Source organism: Pongo abelii, chromosome 8 (assembly GCF_028885655.2).
Source record: "Pongo abelii isolate AG06213 chromosome 8, NHGRI_mPonAbe1-v2.0_pri, whole genome shotgun sequence".
NCBI lineage: Eukaryota > Metazoa > Chordata > Mammalia > Primates > Hominidae > Pongo > Pongo abelii.
The window spans coordinates 80,694,153-80,718,773 of NC_071993.2; the positions used below are offsets into that span (position 1 = coordinate 80,694,153).

The following is a 24,621-nucleotide window of genomic DNA, read 5'->3' on the forward strand; positions in this document are numbered from 1 at the left end:
TTAAAGATTTTAATCATGGTTGATATGAAAAGTTGAGACTATAAAATAAAGGTATTGATAATTCTGAGGGAAGATGAATTAGAACCAGTCTTCAATTTAAATTATTTTATTTGTTTAAAAAATAACATGTTTTATGGCTTAAAATACATGCTTTTAGTAGAGATGATTCATATTTATTATAGAAACACTGCCAGAAAGAATAAAGAAATCTAAAACTCTCCCCTAGATCCACTGCCCAGAAATAATCAATGATAACATTTGATTATCTAATTTCATATTATCAGTAAAGAAAGAAGATTGATAGACTACATAGAAATGGGATCTTAAAAATATGTCACTTAAAATAACAATCCTTAAGCTGGGCATGGTGGTGTATGCCTGTTGTCTCAGCACTTTGGGAGGCTGAGGTGGGAGGATGGCTAGAGACCAGGAGTTTGCCATCAGCCTAGGAGACACAGTGAGACCTTGTCTTTTTAAAAAAACAAAACAAAACAAAAAACTTTTAAATTACATTTTGCTTAAATTTAACAGGTGATAAGTAAAACTGAAGGAATAAATAAGTTGTACTTAATCAGTAGAAATGTCAGGGTCTAACATAATCTTTTAAGAAAAGGATTATGAAAGGCTGGTGTTCCAATTCTAAAAAGCATCTGTCTTTCTGCTATGGAAGATAAAATTTGCCCTCAAGCTTCCTTCCTCCCTTTCCCTTCCCCCTCCTCTCCAGATTTTTATTACATATTATTTTTTAACCAAGATGTAGAACACATTCTAGTTTACAGTCTTAATACTGTGGATACATTAAAAGGTATGAAATGATTTTAATTAAAAACAAACATAAAGCTCCACACTGACAAATTTTACAAATGATCTTTTCAAGGCAGCTTAAATGTGTATTGCTACAAGTGTGCTGTACAGCCATCTCACAAATATGTTATTTTGCTGTTTGCTAGACTTTGTTCTCATACTAACTGGAAATATAAATTGCATTTCCAAGTTGAATTTCATGAGGTACTGCAGAGAATGTTGTAATAAAATCCAGACAGTCCATCTATTACATTCTTTTCTCCTAATACTTCTGTAATTCAATCTTAAAAGACCAATCAAGTTTGTCTAGAAAGATCACTTCCTTATAGGCCACTAATGTTGCTTACTGTTAAGCTTCAGATAATTTTTAGATACTCAAATTTTCTTGTTTTAATATCATCAAGTCACTGAAAATCGAACTGAGAATATTTTACAATTTTTGTTGCCTTGTTTTAAAATGGTAATATTTGGCAGCTCAGCTCTGTGACCATTTCCTGACACTACACTACCATTTCTCAAAAAATCATCACCCAGGTTTTCTCTCATATCCTCTAGTGTAATGTTTTTCAAACCCAATCACCTGGGGAGTTTTTTAAAGAAAAAAAGTATGTCCAGGCGCCATCCCAAATCAGTTAAATCAGAATCTTTGGCAATGAAGTCTGAGAAAGGGTTTTTAAAGCTTTTAAATATGGTATAATACTTTGTAAGCTCTAATTCTAAATGAAGAACCCAAAGCATCTCTAAGACAATGGATAATCTTAATTTATCATGTGTTCAGTAACAGTGAACATAATTTTAACATTTTTTTTAAAGAGATGGGGTCTTGCTCTGTTGCCCAGGCTGATCTCGAACTGCTAGGCTCAAGAAATACTCCCGCCTCAGCTTCCTCAGTAGCTGGGACCACAGGTACACACCACTGTACCTGGATTCTTAAGATTTTCTAAGAGCTTAAAGTTACATGAAAAATATATGGTCTATCAACCATGTTTCTCAAATTAAATGACAGCATCAATTTCCAACATTGGTAAAGCTATAAAACTGCTCTTCTGGCTCAAAGCTATAATTTTAAATTACCCCATCTTACAAAATTCAAAGGGTCAATACAGTTAGAAAATTTTGCCTGTTTATCAGAAAGTTTTAGGATTGGTTTGAGAGATTAAATGTTACCAAAACATAAGACCCTAATAAACCTATAGTTAAACAAGAATCTGGTTAGGAGTAAAAGAAGTAAATGGTCACTGATTTCAGGGCCCATCTGTAGACTAGCATTCTTCATACAAAAAAAAAAAGGTGTTATTTAACCTAAAGTTGGCAATCTGTTGGTATTTCGGGCAACTGTAGGAGTGCAGTATAGGTATAGATAACTTTTAAAGTGAAATCTAGTAAATTTAGTTACCTTGCATTCTTGAACTAGAAATCTTTGTGAACAGATCTGCAAATCTAGCTAATGTCTCACGGTTATGTTCTTGAGGGGCAGTGAGGCTGTGAATGTCCTCTACTGATCAAGTGAGCACAGCACATGGAATGACAAGGAAGCAAGGGGATAGTCTCATAGGCCAAATAAATCCTGGCCAGCAGTAGGTGACAGATGTCTTAGCCAGATCACCCCCACAGCAATGTTGACCACATGGAAAACACACATGGAAAATTCACCATTTAATAATGTTCATTTTCTTCATCTTTATTTATTTATTTATTTATTTTGAGATGGAGTCTCGCTCTGTCACCCAGGCTGGAGTGTAGTGGCTTGATCTTGGCTCACTGCAACCTCTGCCTCCTGGGTTCAAGCGATTCTCCTGCCTCAGCCTCCCGAGTATCTTGGATTACAGGCATGTGCCACCACATCCAGCTAATGTTTGTATTTTTAGTAGAGACAGGGTTTTGCCATGTTGGCCAGGCTGATCTTGAACTCCTGACATCAGGTGATCCGCCCGCCTCGGCCTCCCGAAGTGCCAGGATTATAGGTGTGAGCCACCACACCCGGCCCATTTTCCTCGTCTTATATAAATGACACTCTGCGTGCATAAAGAATCAGAGCTACACATCAAGTATAAAATGTTAATATTAGATGTTATCTCCCACGATAGGTTTAGAACCATCTAGATTCTGGGCTAATGTTATTTTCTTTCTAATTATGGGGAATTGCTGTGAAATAGAACTCAAAAATTTAAATGACTCTTTTTCTTTTCTCTTTTTTTTTTTTTTTGGCGACGGAGTCTCGCTCTGTCGCCCAGGCTGGAGTGCAGTGGCGCAAGCTCGGCTCACTGCAAGCTCCGCCTCCTGGGTTCACGCCATTCTGCCTCCCTCCGAGTAGCTGGGATTACAGGCGGCCGCCACCACGCCCGGCTAGTTTTTTTGTATTTTTAGTAGAGACGGGGTTTCACCATGTTAGCCAGGATGGTCTTGATCTCCTGACCTTGTGATCAGCCCACCTCGGCCTCCCGAAGTGCCAGGATTATAGGTGTGAGCCACCACACCCGGCCCATTTTCCTAGTCTTATATAAATGACACTCTGTGTGCATAAAGAATCAGAGCTACACATCAAGTATAAAATGTTAATATTAGATGTTATCTCCCACCAATAGGTTTAGAACCATCTAGATTCTGGGCTAATGTTATTTTCTTTCTAATTATGGGGAATTGCTGTGAAATAGAACTCAAAAATTTAAATTACTCTTATGTAGGTATTAGGGAGTTTCAAGCAATGTGACATTTTTGATAGGCTAAACTAACAAAATAGGCAAGAAATATCACAAAAAATAAGAAGCAGAAGCTGTTGAGTGAAGAATATTATTCTACATTTCAATATCAACACTATCTCTTAGGCCTGTCTTAAACTGGAAGGAGCTATAGTGCAGGCACATTAATTTACACATTTTTTAGACATTTTCTTTTTATAGCAATATCCCATATATCAAATGAATAGACAAGAAAACAACTGCTATCTGAATAGACAAGAAATCAATGGGGGTGGGGGGGAAAGAAAGCTTTTAAGTGGCTATCTATGTATGTACCTCCAGAACCTCAAAAATCCCTTGGGTAAATAAGAAATTGGACATTCTTCTTTGGATTCATACCAGCTTTGAGAAAAAGAAAGGACAAGAGACAGCCTGCCTGGCGATTTCATAGAGGTTCTGGCCTTCTGTTCACATACTCATCATGACAGGTGCAGCCCCTTCCCTGCCTCCATCTGTGGCCTGGCTCAGCACTGAAACTGGCCTCTACACCAGGAAGAAGCATATGGGCTGGGACAGGATCAGCCTCTCCTTTCCGTTGCTATCTGCTCCCTGCTTGTCTAAGCTCGCCCCTTTAGTTACTGTAGATATCTTGGTCCTGACTCACTGCAAGTGTTAAACATGTTTTTAATGTAATCATTGATTAAAGGAAAAGAATATATGACACACACTTCTAAGTTATGAAGCACAGTAAAATGAGCCCAGTGAATCTGGCATCCAACTTAAGCAGCAGAATATCAAATACCATTGTTCCAGATCCCTCTCCTCTCCCAGACTCTCAGAGCTAACCCCTATCCTAAAATTTATCATTATTGTCTTTTCTGAAAAATAGACTTGCTAAATATATATATGTGTGTATATATACATTACTAAACTATACATTGTTCAGTTTTGCCTATGGTAGGGCCTTTAAAATGCTATCATACCATAGGTAATCATATCTGGCTTGCTTTAGAAAAAAACAAAACACAAACACTATAACTTTCCTAATGGTCGTCCAAGTTGAGGCTTCTAAGTAGTACTTCCTGTTGTATAATATTCCATTTTGTACATAAACCAATGTTTATTTACCAATTCTTCTGTCCATGTAAACTATTATTTTTCATAGACTTTTGCTTTAAGAATTTTCCTATAAATATCCTTGCAAATGTCTTTTGATGCATATGCCAAATTTCTTTGATGGTACATAGCTACTTGTGGAATTGCTGGGTTATAGGGTATGTGAATGATTAACACTATAAGTTAGGGCCAAATTGTTTTCCAACGCATTCTTAAGTTCCAGCATCTTACTCTCCTACTGGCATCATGAAAAGGATCCTGTTGCTCTACACATCTTTGCCAACACTTGGTATTTTCAGACTTCTTAATTTTTGCAATCTAGTAAGTGTGAAATGGAATTTCAATGTGGTTGTAATTTACATTTTCTTGAAAACTAATGAGTTTTGTCTATCTTTTTATATGTCTAGTTGCCATTGGTTTCCTCTTCTATGAGATACCAGTTCATTTGTCCACTTTTCTTTTTAGGTTAACTTTTTTTCTTACTGATTTTAAAGAATTCTTTTTATCTTCTGATTATTATACTTTGTTAGTTATCTAAGCAATGTAACTGGTGACATTTTTTACTCTCACTGGGCAACACTCCTAGTGCTGGCTTCTCCCATTGCACCCTCCTTCCTTGCCCCAAGTTAGAAAGGAATTGAGAAAACAGCAATATGAGTTTCTAATTAGCTTTTACAATTCTATATCCTGAGGATATTTTAAATAATTTAGATACTTTTCACATAGAGAGAGATAAAATTATTATCAGGAATGGTCAATGTAATAGAAATGGACATTCAACCACCACTGTGGATAATGTAAACTGAATCTTGATAGGGTGATGATATGTGAGTGTACACATTTGATGAAATGCATAGAAATTATTGTATATAAATTCTATATCAACAAGGAGTATTTAAAATAACAGGTGTAAATTATAGCACATTAGGGTCTATGTCCGGAGCTCGACTGCCATATAGCTTTGCTACTTGGCAGCTGTGTGACCACTTTGGGCAAGTTATTTTACATTTCTAAGCCTGAGGTTTCTCATTGGTGAAACGAACATAACAGCAGTACCTGTGTCATGAAGATGGTTGTGAAACAGAAACAAATTAGTTTGAAACTGCTTAGAATAATGCCTGATGCAGAATGAGCATCAGATACATGGTAGGCTATAAAACATGTAGACAAATGTATCTGTTGCTTCCTCTATGGTTTGTTGTAGGGTCTGAAAAATTCTTCTCTACCAAATTGTGATATTCTTCTACCTTTTCTTCCAAAAGTTTAAGTGCTGTACTTTTTACACTTGGGCAGATAATACATTTACGATTTATTTTTGAGTCTGCTGTGTAGTAAAGATCTTTACTTTTAAATTTTTTTTCTGAGAGATAATCAATTATCACAACACTATTTATTAAGTTAGGTATATTTTCCCATTGATTTTGAATTCTATCACTGTCATATCAGATTCCTTGCAAGCTTGGGTTAATTTCTGGATTTGCTACATGTTCCATTAAGTCTACTGTCAATCACAGCAATAATACTACATGGTTGTAATTCCTACGTTATAATAAATCATGATATGTAATAGTGGAAGTTTTTATTCCTTATTCTTCACAGTTGTCTTATTGATTCTGGGGCTTTTGCTCTTTCATATGAACTTTACAGGTAATTAGCCTACCAGGTTCCATGAAAACAACAATAAAAATCCTGTTGGAATTCCATTAAATTTACAGCCTTTTTAGGAGATGAACTGATAATCATTAATATTGACCCATTAACATAAACTATACATTTATTCAGATATCCTTTTATCTTTCAATCATGCTTTATACTTTATAGTTCTTCTCCTTCCAGTATTTTAGTCTGTCTTTTAACAGGAAGATATAATCTGTTGACATTTATTGTTATTATTGATATATTTGAACCCATTTCTACCATCTTTTTTTCCCCTTATGTCTCTCTCACCTACTTGATCCCTTTATTCTGACCTTCTGTATCTCTTTAGCCTCCTTTGCTCTCTTCTGTTAGTTTGGAAACAATAGATTATATTTCTAATCTTTAAAAATTATTATTTCTCTTCACATGACAGAGACCATGCCATTCTCTTCCTACTTTTATTGAGAATGAAGGAAAAAGAAAAACCCAGAGATAAAGGTGAGGAAAGAATAAAAGAGAGGCCAAGTGACAGTGATGGCATACTTTGAAGTGGGAGAGCATAATTTTAGACCTCAAAGGAAAAACTGACTGCTTTCCTTTCTCATACAGTTCCTGCCCTCATCACACACTTAAAAAGTGTGTCTAGGCAGTGTCACTTGCAGGGTTATAGGTCATTTCATTTTCAGTGTTTCCTTTATATTTATCAAGTCATTCAGGAACTCAAGGTCTCTATTGTAACCATTACTCTTAAAATGGCTTACTATCCTATATTTTTCTGATCCTAGTTTTAGGTGAGCTATTTTAGTTAAAGCACTGTAAGAATTTGTCACCAGCAAAAATCTGAGGCAATTGGGTACAGATTTACACAGAGACAATACATTTGTATCTTAAACTTATAGGAAACCAATTGAAGCAAGGCAGTATTTGCATCCCATTTACCACATAAAATATTAAAAACTGGTTGTAGTGGCTCACGCCTGTAATTCCATCACTTTGGGAGACCAAGGAAGGAGGATCACTTGAGGCCAGGAGTTTAAGAACAGTCTGGGCAACATAGGAAGGCCCTATCTCTACAAAATATAAAAAATTAGCTGGGTGTGGTGGTGTGTGCTTATAGTTCTAGCTACTTAGGAGGCGGAAGCAGGAAGATCGCTGGAGCCCAGGGATTTGAGGTTACAGTGAACTATGATTGTGCCACTGCACTCCAGCCTGAGCAACAGAGGGAAACCCTGTCTCTAAAAAACAAATAAAAAAATAATAATAATACTTCAAGATATAACATCTAGAAATTCTTAGGAACTATTTCATCATAATAAGCATAATCTTTGTGGACAAAAAAGTTTATTTCCAATTTAAATTTCTCATTTTTACTTAGCAAGGAAAGATCAGTTTTTTTTTTAGAATATCTCTACACAGAACTTTCTGACTATTTTTCTCATATAACTTTATTTCACACCTTAATATTTTCAGGTTCTTTAAGATTTACATACTTCCAAGGGCACGCGTGATGGGTCATGTCTGTAATCCCAGCACTTTGAGAGGCCGAGGTGGGCAGATCACCTGACGTCAGGACTTTGAGACCAGCCCGGCCAACATGGTGAAACCTTGTCTCTACCAATACTACCAAAAATTAGCTGACATGGTGGTGGGCACCTGTAATCCCATCTACCCGGGAGGCTGAGGTAGAATTGCTTGAACCCGGGAGGCGGAGCTTGCAGTGAGCCAAGATCGCGCCACCGCACTCCAGCATCGGAGACAGAGCAAGACTCTGTCTTAAAAAAAAAAAAAAAAAAAAAAAAAAAAAAATTACATACTTCCAAGGCTCTTTCATGTGGACTTATATAGGTATATCTTTAAAGAGTACTTTCATTCACTCACGATCCATTAAACATCCTAAAACCATTATCATTTCTATTTGCAAAATTAACTTAGGTATACGAAGTTAAAACAGAAAGTCCCTATATTTCAGTAAACCAGAAAAAAAACTATGCTTGATGAAAATTAATAACCAAAAATATAATGCAAATAAAAACGACTGAATGAACAACTTGGAAGTGTGTTCAGCAATAGTGAGATTGATCAGCTTCCTAAGCAGAAAATAAAGACCACAGCCACAAAGCAGTGAAGGACTGATCATGACAATAACGGTATCAATTAGGCAAATATCACCAAATATTCTATTTTATTCCCATATCTGCACTTTCTTCATGTCAACACTCAAGAATGACTAGGCTTGTTGTTTCTGTGGGCCTCTCCAAGAGTCAGTTTGCCCACTTCACAGTTTTGGTGAAAGTGCATTCCAAATTTTATCTCTGATCCTCCACAGGAAGCATACAAGCAGTATAGTTTAAGATCTTCAACTAGGGTTCTACCCTGCCTTTATGCCTCTAGTGATGGTATACACACTGCACTCATGATGTTGGCAGTCTCAAAGTTGAACAATTTTAGATGTTATAAAGTTTTCCTCAATATATGGAATAAAACTGGCTTCCTTATAAGACCTACCTTTAACCTTGGATTCACAATAACAGAAAAATCTGTCCCCCTTCCCCATGTGATGACTCTGAGACAGTTAGTTTGTTCGACATTTTTTCTCCTTTTCTTTCTTATGAGACAGGGTCTCGCTCTGTCGCCCAGGCTGGAGTACGGTGGCACGATCCTAGCTCACTGCAGCCTTTACCTCCTGGGCTCAAGGGATCCTTCTACCTCAGCCTTCTGAGTAGCTGGGACTACAGGCGCATGACATCATGCCCGGCTAATTTTTGTACTTTTTGTAGAGACAGGGTTTCACCATGTTGCCCAGGCTGGTGTGGAACTCCTGAATTTTTTTTTCTCCTTTTCGTTTCTTTTTTTTTTTTTTTTGACAGAGTCTCGCTCTATCGCCCAGGCTGGAGTGCAGTGGCGCGAGCTCGGCTCACTGCAAGCTCCGCCTCCTGGGTTCACGCCATTCTGCCTCCCTCCGAGTAGCTGGGATTACAGGCGCCCGCCACCACGCCCGGCTAATTTTTTGTATTTTTAGTAGAGACATGGTTTCACGGTGTTAGCCAGGGTGGTCTCGATCTCCTGCCCTCATGATCCACCCACCTCGGCCTCCCAAAGTGCTGGGATTACAGCACTTTATTTCTTTATTTATAGGTGAGAATAATTCTTTCCCAAAATGAACACATCATTACTTGAAAGTGTTAATGCTCCTGGTATTAATATATCTGAATATTTCCTAAGATTATGTTTTGAATTATTGGTTAGCATAAACCTATTTTGTTTAGATTTGTCCTATGACTTTTACTTTTATGATTTCCTTGATAGTTTTGATTCTGCAGAGTCAATGACACTGTTGTTAAGAAAAGCAACATAGTGGTAACCTTCAGCTCTGTATTCTAATCCTAATGTCTTAATCAATTCTAAGACCAGGAAAAACTATAACTTGTAAGTCATACTTCATTTACAGGCTAAAAAATATTGATTATAACACCTGATGTGCAGAATATGTGAGTATAAAAATATTTGCAAAGTGTACTATATCAGTAATTTTCATCAATTTTTAGAAATTCTCTGTAAACATGAAAATAGGAATTTTGAAATAATAAAAAAGATTGTGACAGATTGATCAGCAACAGTAATTTCTTTTCTACAAGTAGCAACAGTATTTTTATATAGAATATTCTTAAGCCAGAGCTATCCTAAGATACTTGTGAATTTCCAAATATCATTATAGAATTTCTCTCATAAAACACATAGAAGCAGCAAATAGAAAATAGCACAGCCATTTTCAGGTGGAGATGCTGAGCGGACTATATCTCGTAAAGGATCACTTCAACAGAACTCTGCGATGATAAAAATGTTCTATTTTTATGCTGCCCAGTAAGGTAGCAGAGAATAAGATAAGCATTCACATAGCTACTGAGCACTTGAAATGTGGCTAGTGTATTGAGAAATTTAATTTTAATTAATTTACATTTAAATAGCCACACATAACCATATGAGATAGCACAGTTTTTAGCCTCATGCCCTCTCCATATATATTTTTCTTCCCTTTTTACTTAACACAGTGGTTCCCAACCAGTGGCAGTTTTGCCCACTAGGTGACATATGTCAATTCCATATCTGGAGCCATTTTTGTCTGTCACAACTGGTGGATGCTGCTAAACATCCCACAATGCACAGGAGAGTCTCCCACAACAGAGAATTATCCACTCAAAAATATGAATAATGCTGAGGTTAAGAAACTGTGATATATTAAAACCATCTTCAAATGAAATGAAAAGTACTTTGAAAATAATTATGAATGGCTATATAACATTCTAATGTTAGCTAGTCTCCTCATTACATAAAATAATCTCTAACCACTGTTGGATAATTCCATCCTGATTGCTACTGTTTTCCCTGTTCACAGTATTTTGGTGAGTATGCCATCTCGCCTGATTTTCATTCAGTCATAGTGGCCTCTGTAAATATAACAACATGACCGAAACTGGTAAATTTACTTCAGTAATAGGGATAAGTATGCATAAACCCTTAACAGTTAGTTTTGTAAACATGAACAATTTTATAACAAAAATTTTTATCTTTAACCTCTCATTTACCTCAAAAGTTGTATGAAAGGATTAGTTTAGTGCAGATGTGTAATCAATGACATAAAAATAAGTTCATGTTGTTATGAATCACCAGTAATCTTTTTCCATGAAATGATCAAAACAATAACATCTTTTAAGATATTTAAAATACCAATTTATGCCACTGTTGTTGTAATATACCATTTATTTGAACAGTTTCATCTATACTGAAAGTACAGAATATAAAAATCTCCATCCTAAAAGGGTTTAAAATATAGTGGAAAAAGAAATAGCTAACAGAGCAGCAGTAACAAAAAATGGACAAAAGCAAATTGTTTTTGAAATGCAGGCTAATAAAGGAATCTTGTTGGAAGTTCTAGCCCATGCAGTGAAAACAAGACCCAATAGTTTAGAATGTGTTTTCTTTCTTAATGAAAGAAGACAGAAAAGATGACCTCTTACAGGGCATTTCCTACATATATTTTTAAAATGTCAACTTTTTAATTTTCTTGAAAACATCATTGTTCCTATTTACCTTATTTCTCATTGTCTAACAGCAATGTATCTTATTCTTAGATACAACTAATGAACATGTAAGCTATTCACATATGGATCTCATAAAAAATGGTAAATAAAGACAAAATCTACCTTAACCTAATTGAAATAAAATATTTTAGCTATCATTGAGATTTTACCAGTTAAAAAATTTAAAGCACATATAAAGGAAGAAAAATATCACTCATATAATTGTGACTGCCCTCAAACTTCCATAAGGATTTAAAAATTAGGATGTTTTTCATTAATCCTATCATAAACTTAACAAACATATACCCTAACAAATGGTACATTCTCTTGCTATATTATAGCAAAGATGAATATAAAAATGACATTCATCAGGGCGCAGTGGCTTATGCCTGTAATCCCAGCACTTGAGGAGGCCAAGGCAGGTGGATCACCTGAGGTCAGGAGTTGGAGACCAGCCTGGCCAACATGGTGAAACTTTGTCTCTACTAAAAATACAGAAATTAGCAGAGCATGGTGGTGGCCACCTGTAATCCCAGCTACTCGGGAGGCTGAGGTAGGAGAATCGCTTGAACCCAGGAGGCAGAGGTTGCATTGAGCCGAGATTGCGCCATTGCACTCCAGCCTGGGCCACAAGAGCAAAACTCCTCAGTCTCAAAAAAAAAAAAAAAAAAAAAAAAGAATGACATTCATGGCCGGGGCAGTGGCTCACAACTGTAATCCCAGCACTTTGGGAGGCCAAGGTGGTAGGAATCCTTGAGGCCAGGAGTTGGAGACCAGCCTGGGCAATATGGCAAGACCCCCATCTCTACAAAAGTAAAATAAAAAAATTAGCTGGGTGTGGTAATGCATGCCTCTAGTCCTGGCTACCTGGGAGGCTGAGGTAGAAGGATTGCTTGAGCTCAGGAGTTTGAGGCTCCAGTGAACCAGGATCATGTCACTGCACTGTACTCCAGCCTGGGTGACAGAGTGAAACCCTGTCTCTAAAATAAACAAATAAATTAAATAAATAAAAGAATGACATTCACTTCCAGTCATATTATTCTATTTTCTTTCCTATATTTGTTAAGGTATCCAATCCTACTTCCCTATCTATCTCCAAAACAATTTTAGCTAGGTTACCAAGATTTAAAGAGATTGTTTTTAGTAACAGTACAAATGCAGAGCCTTTTCTCTTTTCCCTATCTGGAATAAGTGTGTCTGGAAAGAGGCTCATTAGTGAAAAAAACTTTTATTCAATGCTGAGATCCTTTCAGTCTCTCTTTCCAAATAATTCATTCACTGCAGCTTTCATGAGAAAAATTAATTGTGAAATAAGCTCTGGAGGAGGGAAAAAAGGCAGTCCCCAAATTCATGAGGCATAATATTTACTATCAATAGTTCTGTGATTTATAGTTCACATTCATTTTTTTCATTCTCTTACTGCAGAAAATATTTATTGAGCTTCTTTTTTGTGCAATGAACATATTAGAGAAAAGACTTCCCTGATGGAGACTGTTTTCTAGTTGGAGAGGACAGATGATAGATTAAAGAAGTGACGTACCAAATACTACAGACAACGGAGCGGGGAAGGAAAGCAGGAGTGCTGGGGTCACTGAGAAAGTGAACACCTGAAGGAAGCGAGGGAATGAGGCAGGAGAGTATCTGTGGGAAGTGCACTGAGGCAGGGGCCATCAAGTGCCCAGGCTCTCAGGTAAGACCTGAGAGCCCACTGTGTTGGGACCACTGTGGCTAGAGTTATAACGGCATCGGGCAGGGGGAGACAAAGGTTTGAGATGGAAAAAAGTCCAGATCATGTCCTGTTTGTAGACCATCATAAGGACCTGGCTTTCCTGAGTGAGGCAGGAAGTCATCTGAGGGTTTTAAGCAGACGAGTCACATTACTTGACTTGGGTTTCAACAGGACTATTTTGGCTGCTGTTGAGGAGGGACAAGGGCAGACACAGGACACTATGCCACCACAACACATTTCAGAGACGATGTTGGCTTGGACTAGAATGGTATATGTAAAGGTGGTGAGTACAGGATCTATTTTGAAAGCAGAGTCAACAAGATTTGCAGATTCAATGTAGGGAACTAGAGAAAGAGAGGAATCAAGGATGGTATGATCCCAAGGTCTTTGGCCTGAGCTGCTAGTAGGTGGAGCTGGCATTAACAGAGTGGGGGAAAGCTGCCAGAGGAGCCAGATGGAGAAGGAAGCTCAAGAGCCTAGTTTTGGATGTTTTAAGTTCAGTCTGACTTTCAGATGTTTCCAAGTGGAGCAAAGAACGCAGCTGAAAATATGATCACAGAGTTCAGCAGAGAGATCTGGGTTGGAGATGTAAATTAATGGGAATCCTTAAAGGACTACAAATAGAAAAGAGAAAACGGTCTAAGGACTGATCCCCGTGACATGCCAACTTTAACAACTTTAAGAAGTCAGGGAACATGGAGAAATGTGCCAGGTAGGCTGAGAAGGGAGTGGCCGTTGAGTTATAAAAACAAAAAAAAAAACAAAAAAAAGCAAGGTTTCTTGGAAACCAAGTGAAGAAAATACTTCAAGGAGAAAGTGAGCAATTGTATCAAAAGCTGCTGATAAGTCAGATGAGGACCAAACAATTTGGCCAAGTGGCGGTCACTATTGATCTGAGAAGGGCAATTTCAGTGGAGTGGAAGGAGAGAAAAGTCTAAACAAACGTATGGGTTCCAGAGTATCCTGAAGGAAAGAAAGTGAAGATGGTGTATAGACTATCCTTTTTTTTAAAAAATTATTTTTCTTTTTTTTTTGAGACAAGGTCTCACTCTGTTGCCCAGGCTGGAGTGCAGTGGCATGCTCATGGCTCACTGTAGGCTCAACAACCCAGGCTCAAGTGATTCTCCCACTTCAGCATCCACAGTAGCCGGGATTACAGGCATGTACCACCACGCCCAGCTAATTTTTTTGTTTTTTGTATTTTTTGTAGAGATGGGGTTTCACCAGGTTGCCTGGATTGGTCTCGAACTCCTGAGCGGAGGCAATCTGTACGCGTCAGCCTCCCAAAGTGCTGGGATTACAAGCGAGAGCCACTGTGCCCGGCTTGGACTATTCTTCTGAGGAATTTTTGCTTTAAAGAGACAGAGGGAAATGGGGTGATAAGATGAAAAGTATAGTAGATTAAAAGAGTTTTTTTTTTAAGATGGGAGAAATAATAGCATGTTGGTATGCTATTGGGAAAGATCTAGTAGAGAAGAAAAAAGAGATGAAGCTGAAAAGAAGGGGGAAAACTGCTGAAGTATGGTTTTTAAGATGTATAATTTAGCCTCTGAAGACATCCATTATAGCATCCAGGATAAATGAAGAGAATCAGTTAGAGAAAAATAATTGCCGGTTTTAAGAGTACTGCCAGACAATTAAACTAAGGTAAAACAAAAATGTATTATCATTGTAAAAAAGGGAAGTATAGATATATAGAATTGAAAAGGAAGTCTCCAAATTAATCCACTTCTACATAGGAAAGTAGTACTTATCAAATATCTGTAGTACCTAATTTTACATTTAGAAATGATCAAGAAATCACAAAATAAAAAACAAACAAGGCGAACTATATTAAAATTATAAACTATGCAACCAAGAACAAAATATCTAAAAGAAAACTGAAATTAGATTGAGAAACACATTTGCATGAAATATCACATAAGGTTAATTCCTTTATTATGTAAAAAGTTCAGACAAAACAAGTAAATTATCAAGTAACCAAGAAATAAATGGGCAAAGTATATACATACTATATGCACAATATATATAATTAATAAAAATCTGGACAAGCATTCAACCATGCTGATACAAAAGAAAACAATGAGATATGTTATATTTATTGGTAAAGTATTAAAAAATTAAAACTTCTGATTTTGGCTACATTGTGATAAAGAAAGTACTCATACATTGCTGCTAGCATGTAAAATATTAATATTCTTTTGGAAAGCAATTTGGCAATTCATATCAATGATCATAAAAATATTCAGTGTTTGACTCAGAAATATTCTTCTTGTATTTTTATCCCAAAGAAATATGTACTTCAAAAGAAGTATATATAATGTCCATTATAGTATTATAATTGCATTGCAGCATTACTTATAATAATGAAATATTAAAAATTATCTAAATGTAAAATTAAATACAAATAGATGAATGGCTAAGAAAATAATACTGGCCTGATCAAACAGAAGATATTAAATAAGATTTCAGAGCAACATAGAAGATGCTTATAAGATTTCAGAGCAACATAGAAGATGCTTACAATATAATAAAGAATAGTATAACATTTTTACTATACTCTAATTAAAATTATGTTACCTATACACAAAGTGATTCAAACAAAAAATGTATATTGAAGATACTTTAAACATTCAGCACGCTGGGATTTTAGGAGAGCATGTTTTTCCTTTTTCTGATAACTACTACTAGCATTTACTGAATGCTTACTATGTGCCAGATGCTGGACTATGGACATTACATATAGTAATGTATTTAATCCCATGGGGTAGGTTATGATGCATAAATGGCAGAGCTAATAGCTGAATTTGGCAATCTGGCTTTAATCTTGATCTTAATCACAATGCTACATCATAAAAACAAATTAAGAAAAGTTAGGGAAAAAAATGGAATTTCCCTCAACTTATGAGAGTCATGTTTCAAAAGGTGAGGTGTGGATATCATATATGAATGGAACATCATTGGTAATCTCAAACTACTATCCCTTAAAAATTGGTAACTACTCATGCTTGTAATCCCAGCACTTTGGGAGGCTGAGGTGGGAGGATCACCTGAGGTCAGGAGTTCAAGTCCAGCCTGGCCAACGTGGTGAAACCCCGTCTCTACTAAAAATACAAAAATTAGCTGGCCGTGGTGGCACATGTCTGTAATCCCAGCCACTTGGGAGGCTGAGGCAGGAGAACTGCTTGAACCTGGGAGGCGGAAATTGCAGTAAGCCAAGATCGTGCCACTGCACTCCAGCCTGGATACCAAGAGAAAAATTCCGTCTCAAAAAAAAAAAAAAAAAATGGTAACTAATCTGTCAATCTTGCCTGTGATGTTAAAGTAAGCTGAGATTGAACAGACTGTAAGTAATGGAAAAATACTTTCATATCATCACAGAATGCTAAGGCTGGACAAAAGAGCTTGGGGGTTATCAGGTCTCTTTGCCTCTTCTGAGAAATTGAACCAAGGTCTATAATCAGCAAGAGACTGCCTCAGGGTCATTCAGCTGGTTAAGGTAACCAAAGCCAGTTCTGAATTCCAAGTTTCTTGATAACAATCCAGTGATATTTCTTCCTACACCATTTTACTCACTTCCCTCATAAAAAAGCTATCTATATATCTATTACGTTTTAAGTGCACACTCAATGCCAAGCACCACACTTCCACGTTTTAGTTAAACTAATTTAATCTTTACAACAGTCTTTTTTTTTTTTTTGAGACAGAGTGTTGCTCTGTTGCCCAGGCTGGAGTGCAGTGGCACGATCTCAGCTCACTGCAACCTTTGCCTCCAGGGTTCAAGTGGTTCTAGTGCCTCAGCTTCCCGAGTAGCCAGGACTACAGGTGTGCGCCATCACGCCTGGCTAATTTTCTTTACAACAGTCCTGTGTAGTATTTATTATAATCACTTAAAGGCAAGAAGACTGAAGCTCAGAAGGGTTTAGCATGCTGCCCAAGACCACACAGCTGTAAACAGTGGTATCCAGGGCCAGGTGCGGTGGCTCATGGCTGTAATTCTAGCACTTAGGGAGGAAGGTTGGCGGATCACTTGAGGCTAGGAGTTCAAGGCCAGCCTGGCCAATATGGTGAAACCCTGTCTCTACTAAAAATACAAAAAAATTAGCCGAGTGTAGTGGCGTGCACCTGTAGTCCCAGCTACTTGGGAGGCTGAGTCATGAGACATGAGAATTGCTTGAATTGGGAGGTGGAGGTTGCAGTGAGTTGAGATCACGCCACTGCACTCCAGCCTGGGCGACACAGAGAGACTGTCTCAAAAAAGAAAAAAAAAAAAAAAGAGTGGTGTCCAGGGCTGATTTCTCTGGTGTTAAAGTGCAGGATCTTGGGACAAAGTGCTTCTACATACAGGGTGCTTTGGTTATGGAGGTTCCCTGCCCATGCTACCAGAGGTTCATGTTGAGAGAAGGGTCTGATCTTGCTCAGGAGGAGGTGGTTGTCTCAGTAGGTTAGAAAGAATCAAGTAAATTCTACTTCCTGGTGTGAAAAAGGTTTCCAAGTTTGTGTAGATCCTGTGATTGCTCTTTCATGTTTAGAGAGAGAAACTGAGTAAAGAGGAAAAATAGAATGATGTTTATATTCTCTACAAGTGTGCTTCCTAATGTGCTAATGTGTTCATGGCTCACAAAATAACAGTTCCTGACACTTGAGAATACATTTCTTTACATGACATTTTCTTCCTCACATTATTGCTCCCTGTCTTTAGCCTCAAACCTTATATTCTGTAGCTCAAGCACTTTAACTGGAGAGAGGCTTTAATTCCCTCTCTCCAGTTAGGGAGCCTCCTAAGGAGTCTCCTTGTCTTCCAGGTCTCCATTGCCAATCATTTCACAGAAGGGCAGAGAATCTTCCAAAGCAAAGCTGTTGCTGCCTTATAACATTTGCCCCTTCCTTCTTGAAAACAGGCCCCAGGCTACCTTTCCAGCTTGCTTTTTCCCCACCCGAGTCCCTCACGCCCACTGTAACTAATCTGGGCTTTTCCTCCTCTGGGCTTTGGCTCACGCCAGTCCCTATATCTGGAATCCTTTCCTTTTTCATCTTTGGCTGCCTAGATTCTGTCCATTCTTTTTTGTTTTTTTGAGGCACAGTCTCACTCTGTGGCCCAGGTTGGAGTGCAGTGGCACGATCACGGCTCACTGCAGCCTTGACCGCCTGGATTCGAGTGATCCTCCCACCTCAGTCCCTGAGTAGCTGGGATTACAGGTGTGAGCTACTGTGACTAGCTAATTAAATTTTTCTTTTTTTGTGGAGACAAGGTCTCGCTATGTTGCCCAGGCTGGTTTCTAACTCTTGCGATCAAACGATCTTCCCTCTTTGGCCTCCCAAAGTGCTAGGATTACAGGTGTGAGCCACTCTACTGGGCCTATTCTTTAAGGCCCATCTGAAACGCAATCTCCCTTGCCTTTTCTGATTCTCCAACCAGATATCCCTTCCTTGTCCAACACTGGGTATTAGACTGGGGGTAACTTTTATAAGAGTTGACATTTGGACCTGTACTGCAGATATCTGTGCACCCAAACTGTCAATTCCCATGATTAACTACGTGTTACTGACCTTTGTGTTATAGGTAGCACCTAGAACAGACGTTCATATTCATTGTCAATTATGAAAAACAAAAGTCTAAAAGTGCTTCACAATTTTCTGCCAGCTGAAGAACTGGTCAAAGAAATCCAGAGGCTTTTTTTTTTTTGTAAAGTACAGCTTCTTAATAGGGCACTTGATTTTCTAGGTGTGGACACAACAGTTGATAGACATCTACTAGATCAAGAAAGGTATGCCTGAATTAGGTAAATGACAGACTCAAAAGAGAAGCCAGGAAAAGGCTGAAAAACAATCTGAAGGCATCTGTGGTATCCTTTTGTTTATATCTTGATTTTTAGTTTCGTACAGGGGAACACAGGAAGCTCTGAGGCTTTAAAACTAGAAACTTTGCAATTTAATCAAATGAAAAATTTTGAATGCTGTGCTGCAAATCAGAATAGGGCTAGTAATTCACTTCCAAACAAAATAAACCCCAAACTCAGAAAATTTAGCTCCTTTTAACAAAAAGTCTGGTAATGTTCTTTTTCCTAAATTCTAAAGCTAATCAGAGAAGCCTACCCCCTCACATAAACATTTTTTCGTATACCTTTATGAAACCTTCTGAGATAACACTACTACAGAGATGAATAATAAATTCACAGGCCCTAGCTGTAACTACGTCACTGTTTACTTGGTGACTTTTTTTTTTTAATCGGGGAGAGGGGTAAAATGGGGATGAGAGAAAATCAGTTTAAATTGTATTCAAACATTTACACGATTAACACCACAACTCAAGGAATTTTTTTTTTCTTACAGACCTGTAGCACTTGTTGGTAGGAGAACAATGAAATGAACCGATAATTTGAACAAAGGCAACAGGCACCTGCAGCCTTTCAATCACTTAGCAAATATTTCCGCCAAGACAGGGCCGAATTCGGGGATCTGGGCGAGCAGCCGGTGTCACCTTTCTCGGTAAGCTGCATATCTTGGGAAAACTAGGACCCTTCCCAGGGATCCTGGGCTGGGAGCGGTCTCCGGTTTTTAGACAAATCTCTCCTCCTACCACACGTGACCGAATGGCAATCAGCCGCCAAGAGAGACACCGCAACGCATCCGCCGCGGGATACAAAGGCTCGGCACTGCCGTTGCATCCTCGGGAGGATAGCTGAGCCTCCCGCGCTCGGCGTCTGCGGAGCCTGCGCAGGGAGCAGCTGCGAGGCGCGCCGCTCCCGGGCCCGCAGGGCGGTGCCGCGCTGCGCGGGGAGCAAGAGCGGGGAGCGCGCGCCGCCTGCCCTGAGCGCCTGCCCACCCAGCGCCGCCGGAGCAGGGGCGCCGCACCGCACGCAGCCGATCAGCGCCACAGCCGTCGCCGCCGTCGCAGCCGCAGTCGCAGTCGCCGCAGCTAGGCCCTCGGCCGTCGCAGGGAGCCCCGCAGCGACGTGGACCAAGGTGAGGAAGCCGAGGGCTTCCCCAGACCCTCGGCAGGCCCGAGGCCGGGCCACCCCGTCCCCGCCCAGGCCCAGGCCTTCCCTTTCCTCTCGGCTTCTTCCCCTTCCCACAGCTCCCCTGGGCCTCGCGCCGGCTGCAGGGCGCAGTGAGCGGCACTTACACCACGGCTCTGGAGATCATCCAGGACACCATCTTCACGGGGGCTTGGGCCCCACGTCCGGGGCGGGTGGGCGCAGAGCGCTGCGGACCAGGCCGCCAACGGCAGGCCGCGCGCTTCGCCGTCTCCTCGCGCTCCCCGGGGCCGCGCTGGCGCCCTCGGGAGCCGGGCCCGGTGTGTGCGCGCGCGGCGGCCTGGGCTGCGCGGCGGTCGGTCCCCCGCCCGTCCCCGCCCGCCCCCGCCCGCCGGCCCGGCCGCCGAGCCGGCCAGCCCCGCCCCTGCGCTCCGCTGATAGGCGGCGGCGGCGGCGCGTTGGCCCGGGCCAGCGCCGGGGCCAGGCGGCCGGGCTCCAGGGCTGGGCTGGCGGGACCCTAGCCCGCGCTGGACGGCCTCGCTGCCGCGGCCTTGGCCCCTGCGCTCTAACCAACCTTACCCTCCTCCTTAGCTCTTCGGTACGCCCACCTCGCGGCGAGAGTGGGGCAGGAGGCTGAGGAAGGGTACTGGAGGGTAGGGATTGGCAGTGCCTGTGTGAAAAGTGAGATATTCGCAGCAGCTCGGTGTCCAGTAAAACTCTCGACCAGGCCTTGGTTTTGGAGAGCCAAGACTTTGAGGTGTGCCTGGCCACATCCGGTATCCTCAGTGTTTACGGAGGCCCAGCACCAAAGGCGTCCTTATATTACCGCATTTTAAGGGAAACGTCGAGAGATTCTTGCACAGGCCTCCGTGTGTGCCACAAGTCTCGTGGTGCAATGCAGGGAGGGACAGAGGAGGATTTCATGTTTGCAGTAGTGGGTGCAGTGATACCACTGTTCTGGGCCTCTTAGGGCACCTTTTCATCAGAGCATCTGCAAAGACTGTTTACAGATACAAATCTCCATTATTTCCCTGAGGACTGCCAGATGTTCAAAGTGAAGGCTGGGTCTAGGATTCCTGACCTGTCTTAAGATTTACAACTATATTACAGCTATAAGATTTACAACTGTATATTTTGGAGGTTGGGTTACTGCTTACACCTTGCTGTTCTTGCAAATATCATTTCAAGGGTAGATTTTTAAAACTGTTTTTCTTTTTTTTTTTTTTGTGACAGTACCAAATTGAGAAAATGATCTTAAAGTTTAGATATTTTTCTTTTTTCCAGTTAAGACGATAGTAAAAGATAATTCTAGTATTCAGATGGTGCGAAGAATAGAAGATGAAATGTAGGCTTGGAGCATTTAATTAAAGTCCTAGAAAATATGATGGCTTTTGTGACCATACTGTAATTTTGTATTCTTGTTCCTCAGTTTCCCTGTGATAAAAAGGGGATAATAATACTGTAGTCTGTCTCTTGCCTTTCAAGGGTGATGTGAGGCACTGCTAAATAATATGTTTAGGAAATACTCTGACTTGCATGGAAGACAATCAAAGGACACAACAGATTATCCTAAATTATTTTCAGTTCTTATTCAATAAATTGGGTAATAGTTCATTATTTAAGAAACAAGCTCAGAAGCTACTTTCTACTCTTGGGTTAGGTTCTTTTTGCTTATTAATTCATGTCAAGACTATTTTTATTTCAGGAATTTCAGTCATAATTTGCATTTACTCTGAATCTTTTATTTTTGGCCATTATTCAGCATTATTTGAGGATCAGGTGTGCTGCATAAGCACCAGTTTTTTGGCAAACTCTCTTGTTCAATAAAACTCAACTGAATTTGAATATCATTCAGATCCCTTCATGAACAGGTCCTGAAATAGCTTTACAGCCTTTACTTTTACTACTTTCACCCCCAACTCCTAATGTATCCGTTCCCTACCTCTCTTCTCTCAGCCAACCTGTATTTTCATGCTCAGTGCTTTTGCCCAGATTTTGTTTTTCCCTTAACACTTTGCTCCCCATTCTGTACCTATCAGAACTCTCATTTTTCAGTGGCCTATGCCATGAAGACATCCTTGGTTTTCCTCAGGGACAATTATTCCTAATTTTGTCTGTGCCCTCATAATTTATTACTTGAATTTCTATTTCTTATCTGTGTCATTCTGCCTCTACCATGTCTAATGTACTGAATGGTAAAATGTTTGAGAACAGACATGGTGTATTAGATTTCTTTGTGTTTTCCAACTATCTAGCCTCAGATAGAGTAAACGTCCAATAAAAATTTGAATAATGTTTGTGAAATAGTCACTCTTTAAGCATCAGATTTAAAAAATTTCAGCCACGTACATTGGAAGTCTCTTTTAAAAATGTCTTTCTTGTCTTTTTACTTTGGAGGTCATCATTGTGAATATTAATTATTTCAGCTAATCCTAGTACATTAATGCCTTCAGGGGTTGCTGAGATAGGTAGGATGGCTGGCTGCTCTCTGAAATGTCCCTAGACTGCTGTGCGTTAAATTTCATTTTGTATGCTTATTGTATCTTCTGCCTCTTCCACATTTAGGTTACTTTTTGCTGCTTTCTTTCTATTTACCTGGAACAGTGCCTTTTTTCACATCTCAATAGGCCATGGGTTGGAAACCACCTACCATGTGCTATACACATGTTATTGAGTCATTCTGACAACTTAAAAAGCCAGATAGTGTTTATTCCCTTTTGGTCCCATGGAAAGTGAGGTTTAGAGAAGTTAACTCACTGGCCGGTGATCACATAGGTCATTGGTAACAGAACTGGAGATCTAATTCATGCTTCCCAAGCTTGTTTACGTTATACTGGGATAGATAGCAGAACTGTGTTTAAGGCGGTGGGTCCAGCTTGGTGTTGCCCTCCAAGGGGAAACTGGAAGGCATTTTTTAGATTGTTGTAATGATTGGAGCTAACAACTTGCATTTGTTGAGTGGAGGCTAGAGGGGTGTGGGACAGTCCTGAACAAAGTGTTCCCATGTCTTGCATGATTTAAGAATATCTGCCTGACTTTCATGTAATATTTGTAATTATCAAAGCCTGGAACCTCTATCTTACATCATGATTTTAACTGAGACTGAATTTTCCAGTGTCTGTTTCCACATGCAACGGTTATGTGAATTGAAGGAAGATTGTTTTGTTCACAACTTGACCAAGAATTGTTTACAGTTTTGGAAAATTGTGTCACAAACAGCTCTGCATTCATAGATATATTCAGCTACTAGTTACTTCTTTAAGTCTTCTAGTGTAGTTTTGCCCCACATCGAAATATATGTTATTATAAATCATTTTCATGTCTCTTTTCCACTCTTATTTAGGGTATATGGACTTGTTTGAAATTGTAGGAATATTGTTATTTTGTTTCAGGGTGGTAAAGCAGAAGTTGGAAAATATTTTATGCAAGGGGCACATTGAGTCTGATATGGTTGAGAACTGTTGATCTAAAGTAAGAGTAACTTCATCTGAGGAGAGTCTCTCATGAAAAGTGCCCAGATTTTAGTGGAGGGTGTTTATAATTTCTGTGTATTGGACTGTGACTCAGATACACAGAAATCTGCTAAATTTATTAGCAGATAGTTGAGATTTGCTAAGAAATAAGTGGCCGTTATGCTGGGTGTGGTGGCTCATGCCTGTAGTCCCAGCACTTTGGGAGGCTGACAAGGGCAGATCACTTGAGGCCAAGAGTTCGAGGCCAGCCTGGCCAACGTGGCAAGACCTCATCTCTACTAAAAATACAAAAATTAGCTGGGCATGATGGTTCACACCTGTAATCCCAGCTACTTGGCAGGCTGAGGCAGGAGAATCACCTGAACCTAGGAGGCAGAGGTTGCATTGAGCTGAGATTGCACCACTGCACTCCAGCTTGGGTGACAGAGTGAGACTCTGTCTCAAAAAAAAAAAAAAAAAATTGGCCATTAGATAAGTACTTCACTGTATAAGATAAGGCACTAGGGGCACTAGGAGAAAAGGAAATATAGTACCTTCTGCCTAGAAGCTTTTATACTGTGGTCTCTTGGAGTGCTTGAAATCATTTCTTATATAGAAGATATGATTTCTTTAAGTACTGAACTTAATTTTGATTTTATACATATATCACTAATATTCATACATTGTGCTATATAAAGTGCATCCTTCATTGTGTTCTGCAAAGACACTTTTCTTCTCTGAGGAAGGCAATGTATTTAGGGCAAAGGACAGTCTCACAGGAGACCTAGTTCTACTACCAGTAATGTGATGTTTGGTAAATCACACTGTATATTTCATGTTGAATATGGGGATGATACTGTTACGAAGATCAAACATAAGGGGCTTTAAAATCTAAGGGTAATTAGACTGTTAAAAGCATTGGTTTCTCTTTTAAATATTAGTTTTCCTAGGAGATATGTGGAATGTGCATCTTCTGCATGTTAAAAGAGTTCATTTATTAGCAGAGCAACAGAGAGTAGGAAAGTACCTAGGAGAGCAGGTAGTGAGAGCAGAATTAGAGGGTACAAAGATAATGTCTGATCCCTGTAATTATTAATGAGAATGCTAATGAAACTGAATACTAGGTCACCTTCGCATTTCTATTAAGAG

The 24,621-nt window shown here is 39.5% G+C and overlaps 2 protein-coding genes across 6 annotated transcripts in view; one reads left to right on the forward strand and one right to left on the reverse strand.

Annotated features, from left to right (window-relative positions):
* Positions 1-20,395, reverse strand: part of REEP3 (receptor accessory protein 3) — a 104,452-nt gene extending 84,057 nt beyond the window's left edge. The window contains exon 1 of the mRNA XM_024253244.3: positions 20,170-20,395. Within this exon, the coding sequence (XP_024109012.1) occupies positions 20,170-20,201 (32 nt within the window). The 5' untranslated portion in view covers positions 20,202-20,395. The remainder of the gene's footprint in view (positions 1-20,169) is intronic.
* JMJD1C (jumonji domain containing 1C) overlaps positions 18,125-24,621 on the forward strand; it is a 362,577-nt gene continuing 356,080 nt past the window's right edge. For 3 of the 5 annotated variants that reach the window (XM_054522543.2, XM_063727629.1, XM_063727631.1), the window contains exon 1: positions 19,685-20,009. The gene's annotated coding sequence lies outside the window, so the exon portion shown is untranslated. Of the gene's footprint in view, positions 20,010-24,621 lie in introns of all 5 variants that reach the window. The other 2 variants (XM_009245568.4, XM_063727630.1) reach the window with 2 other exon arrangements.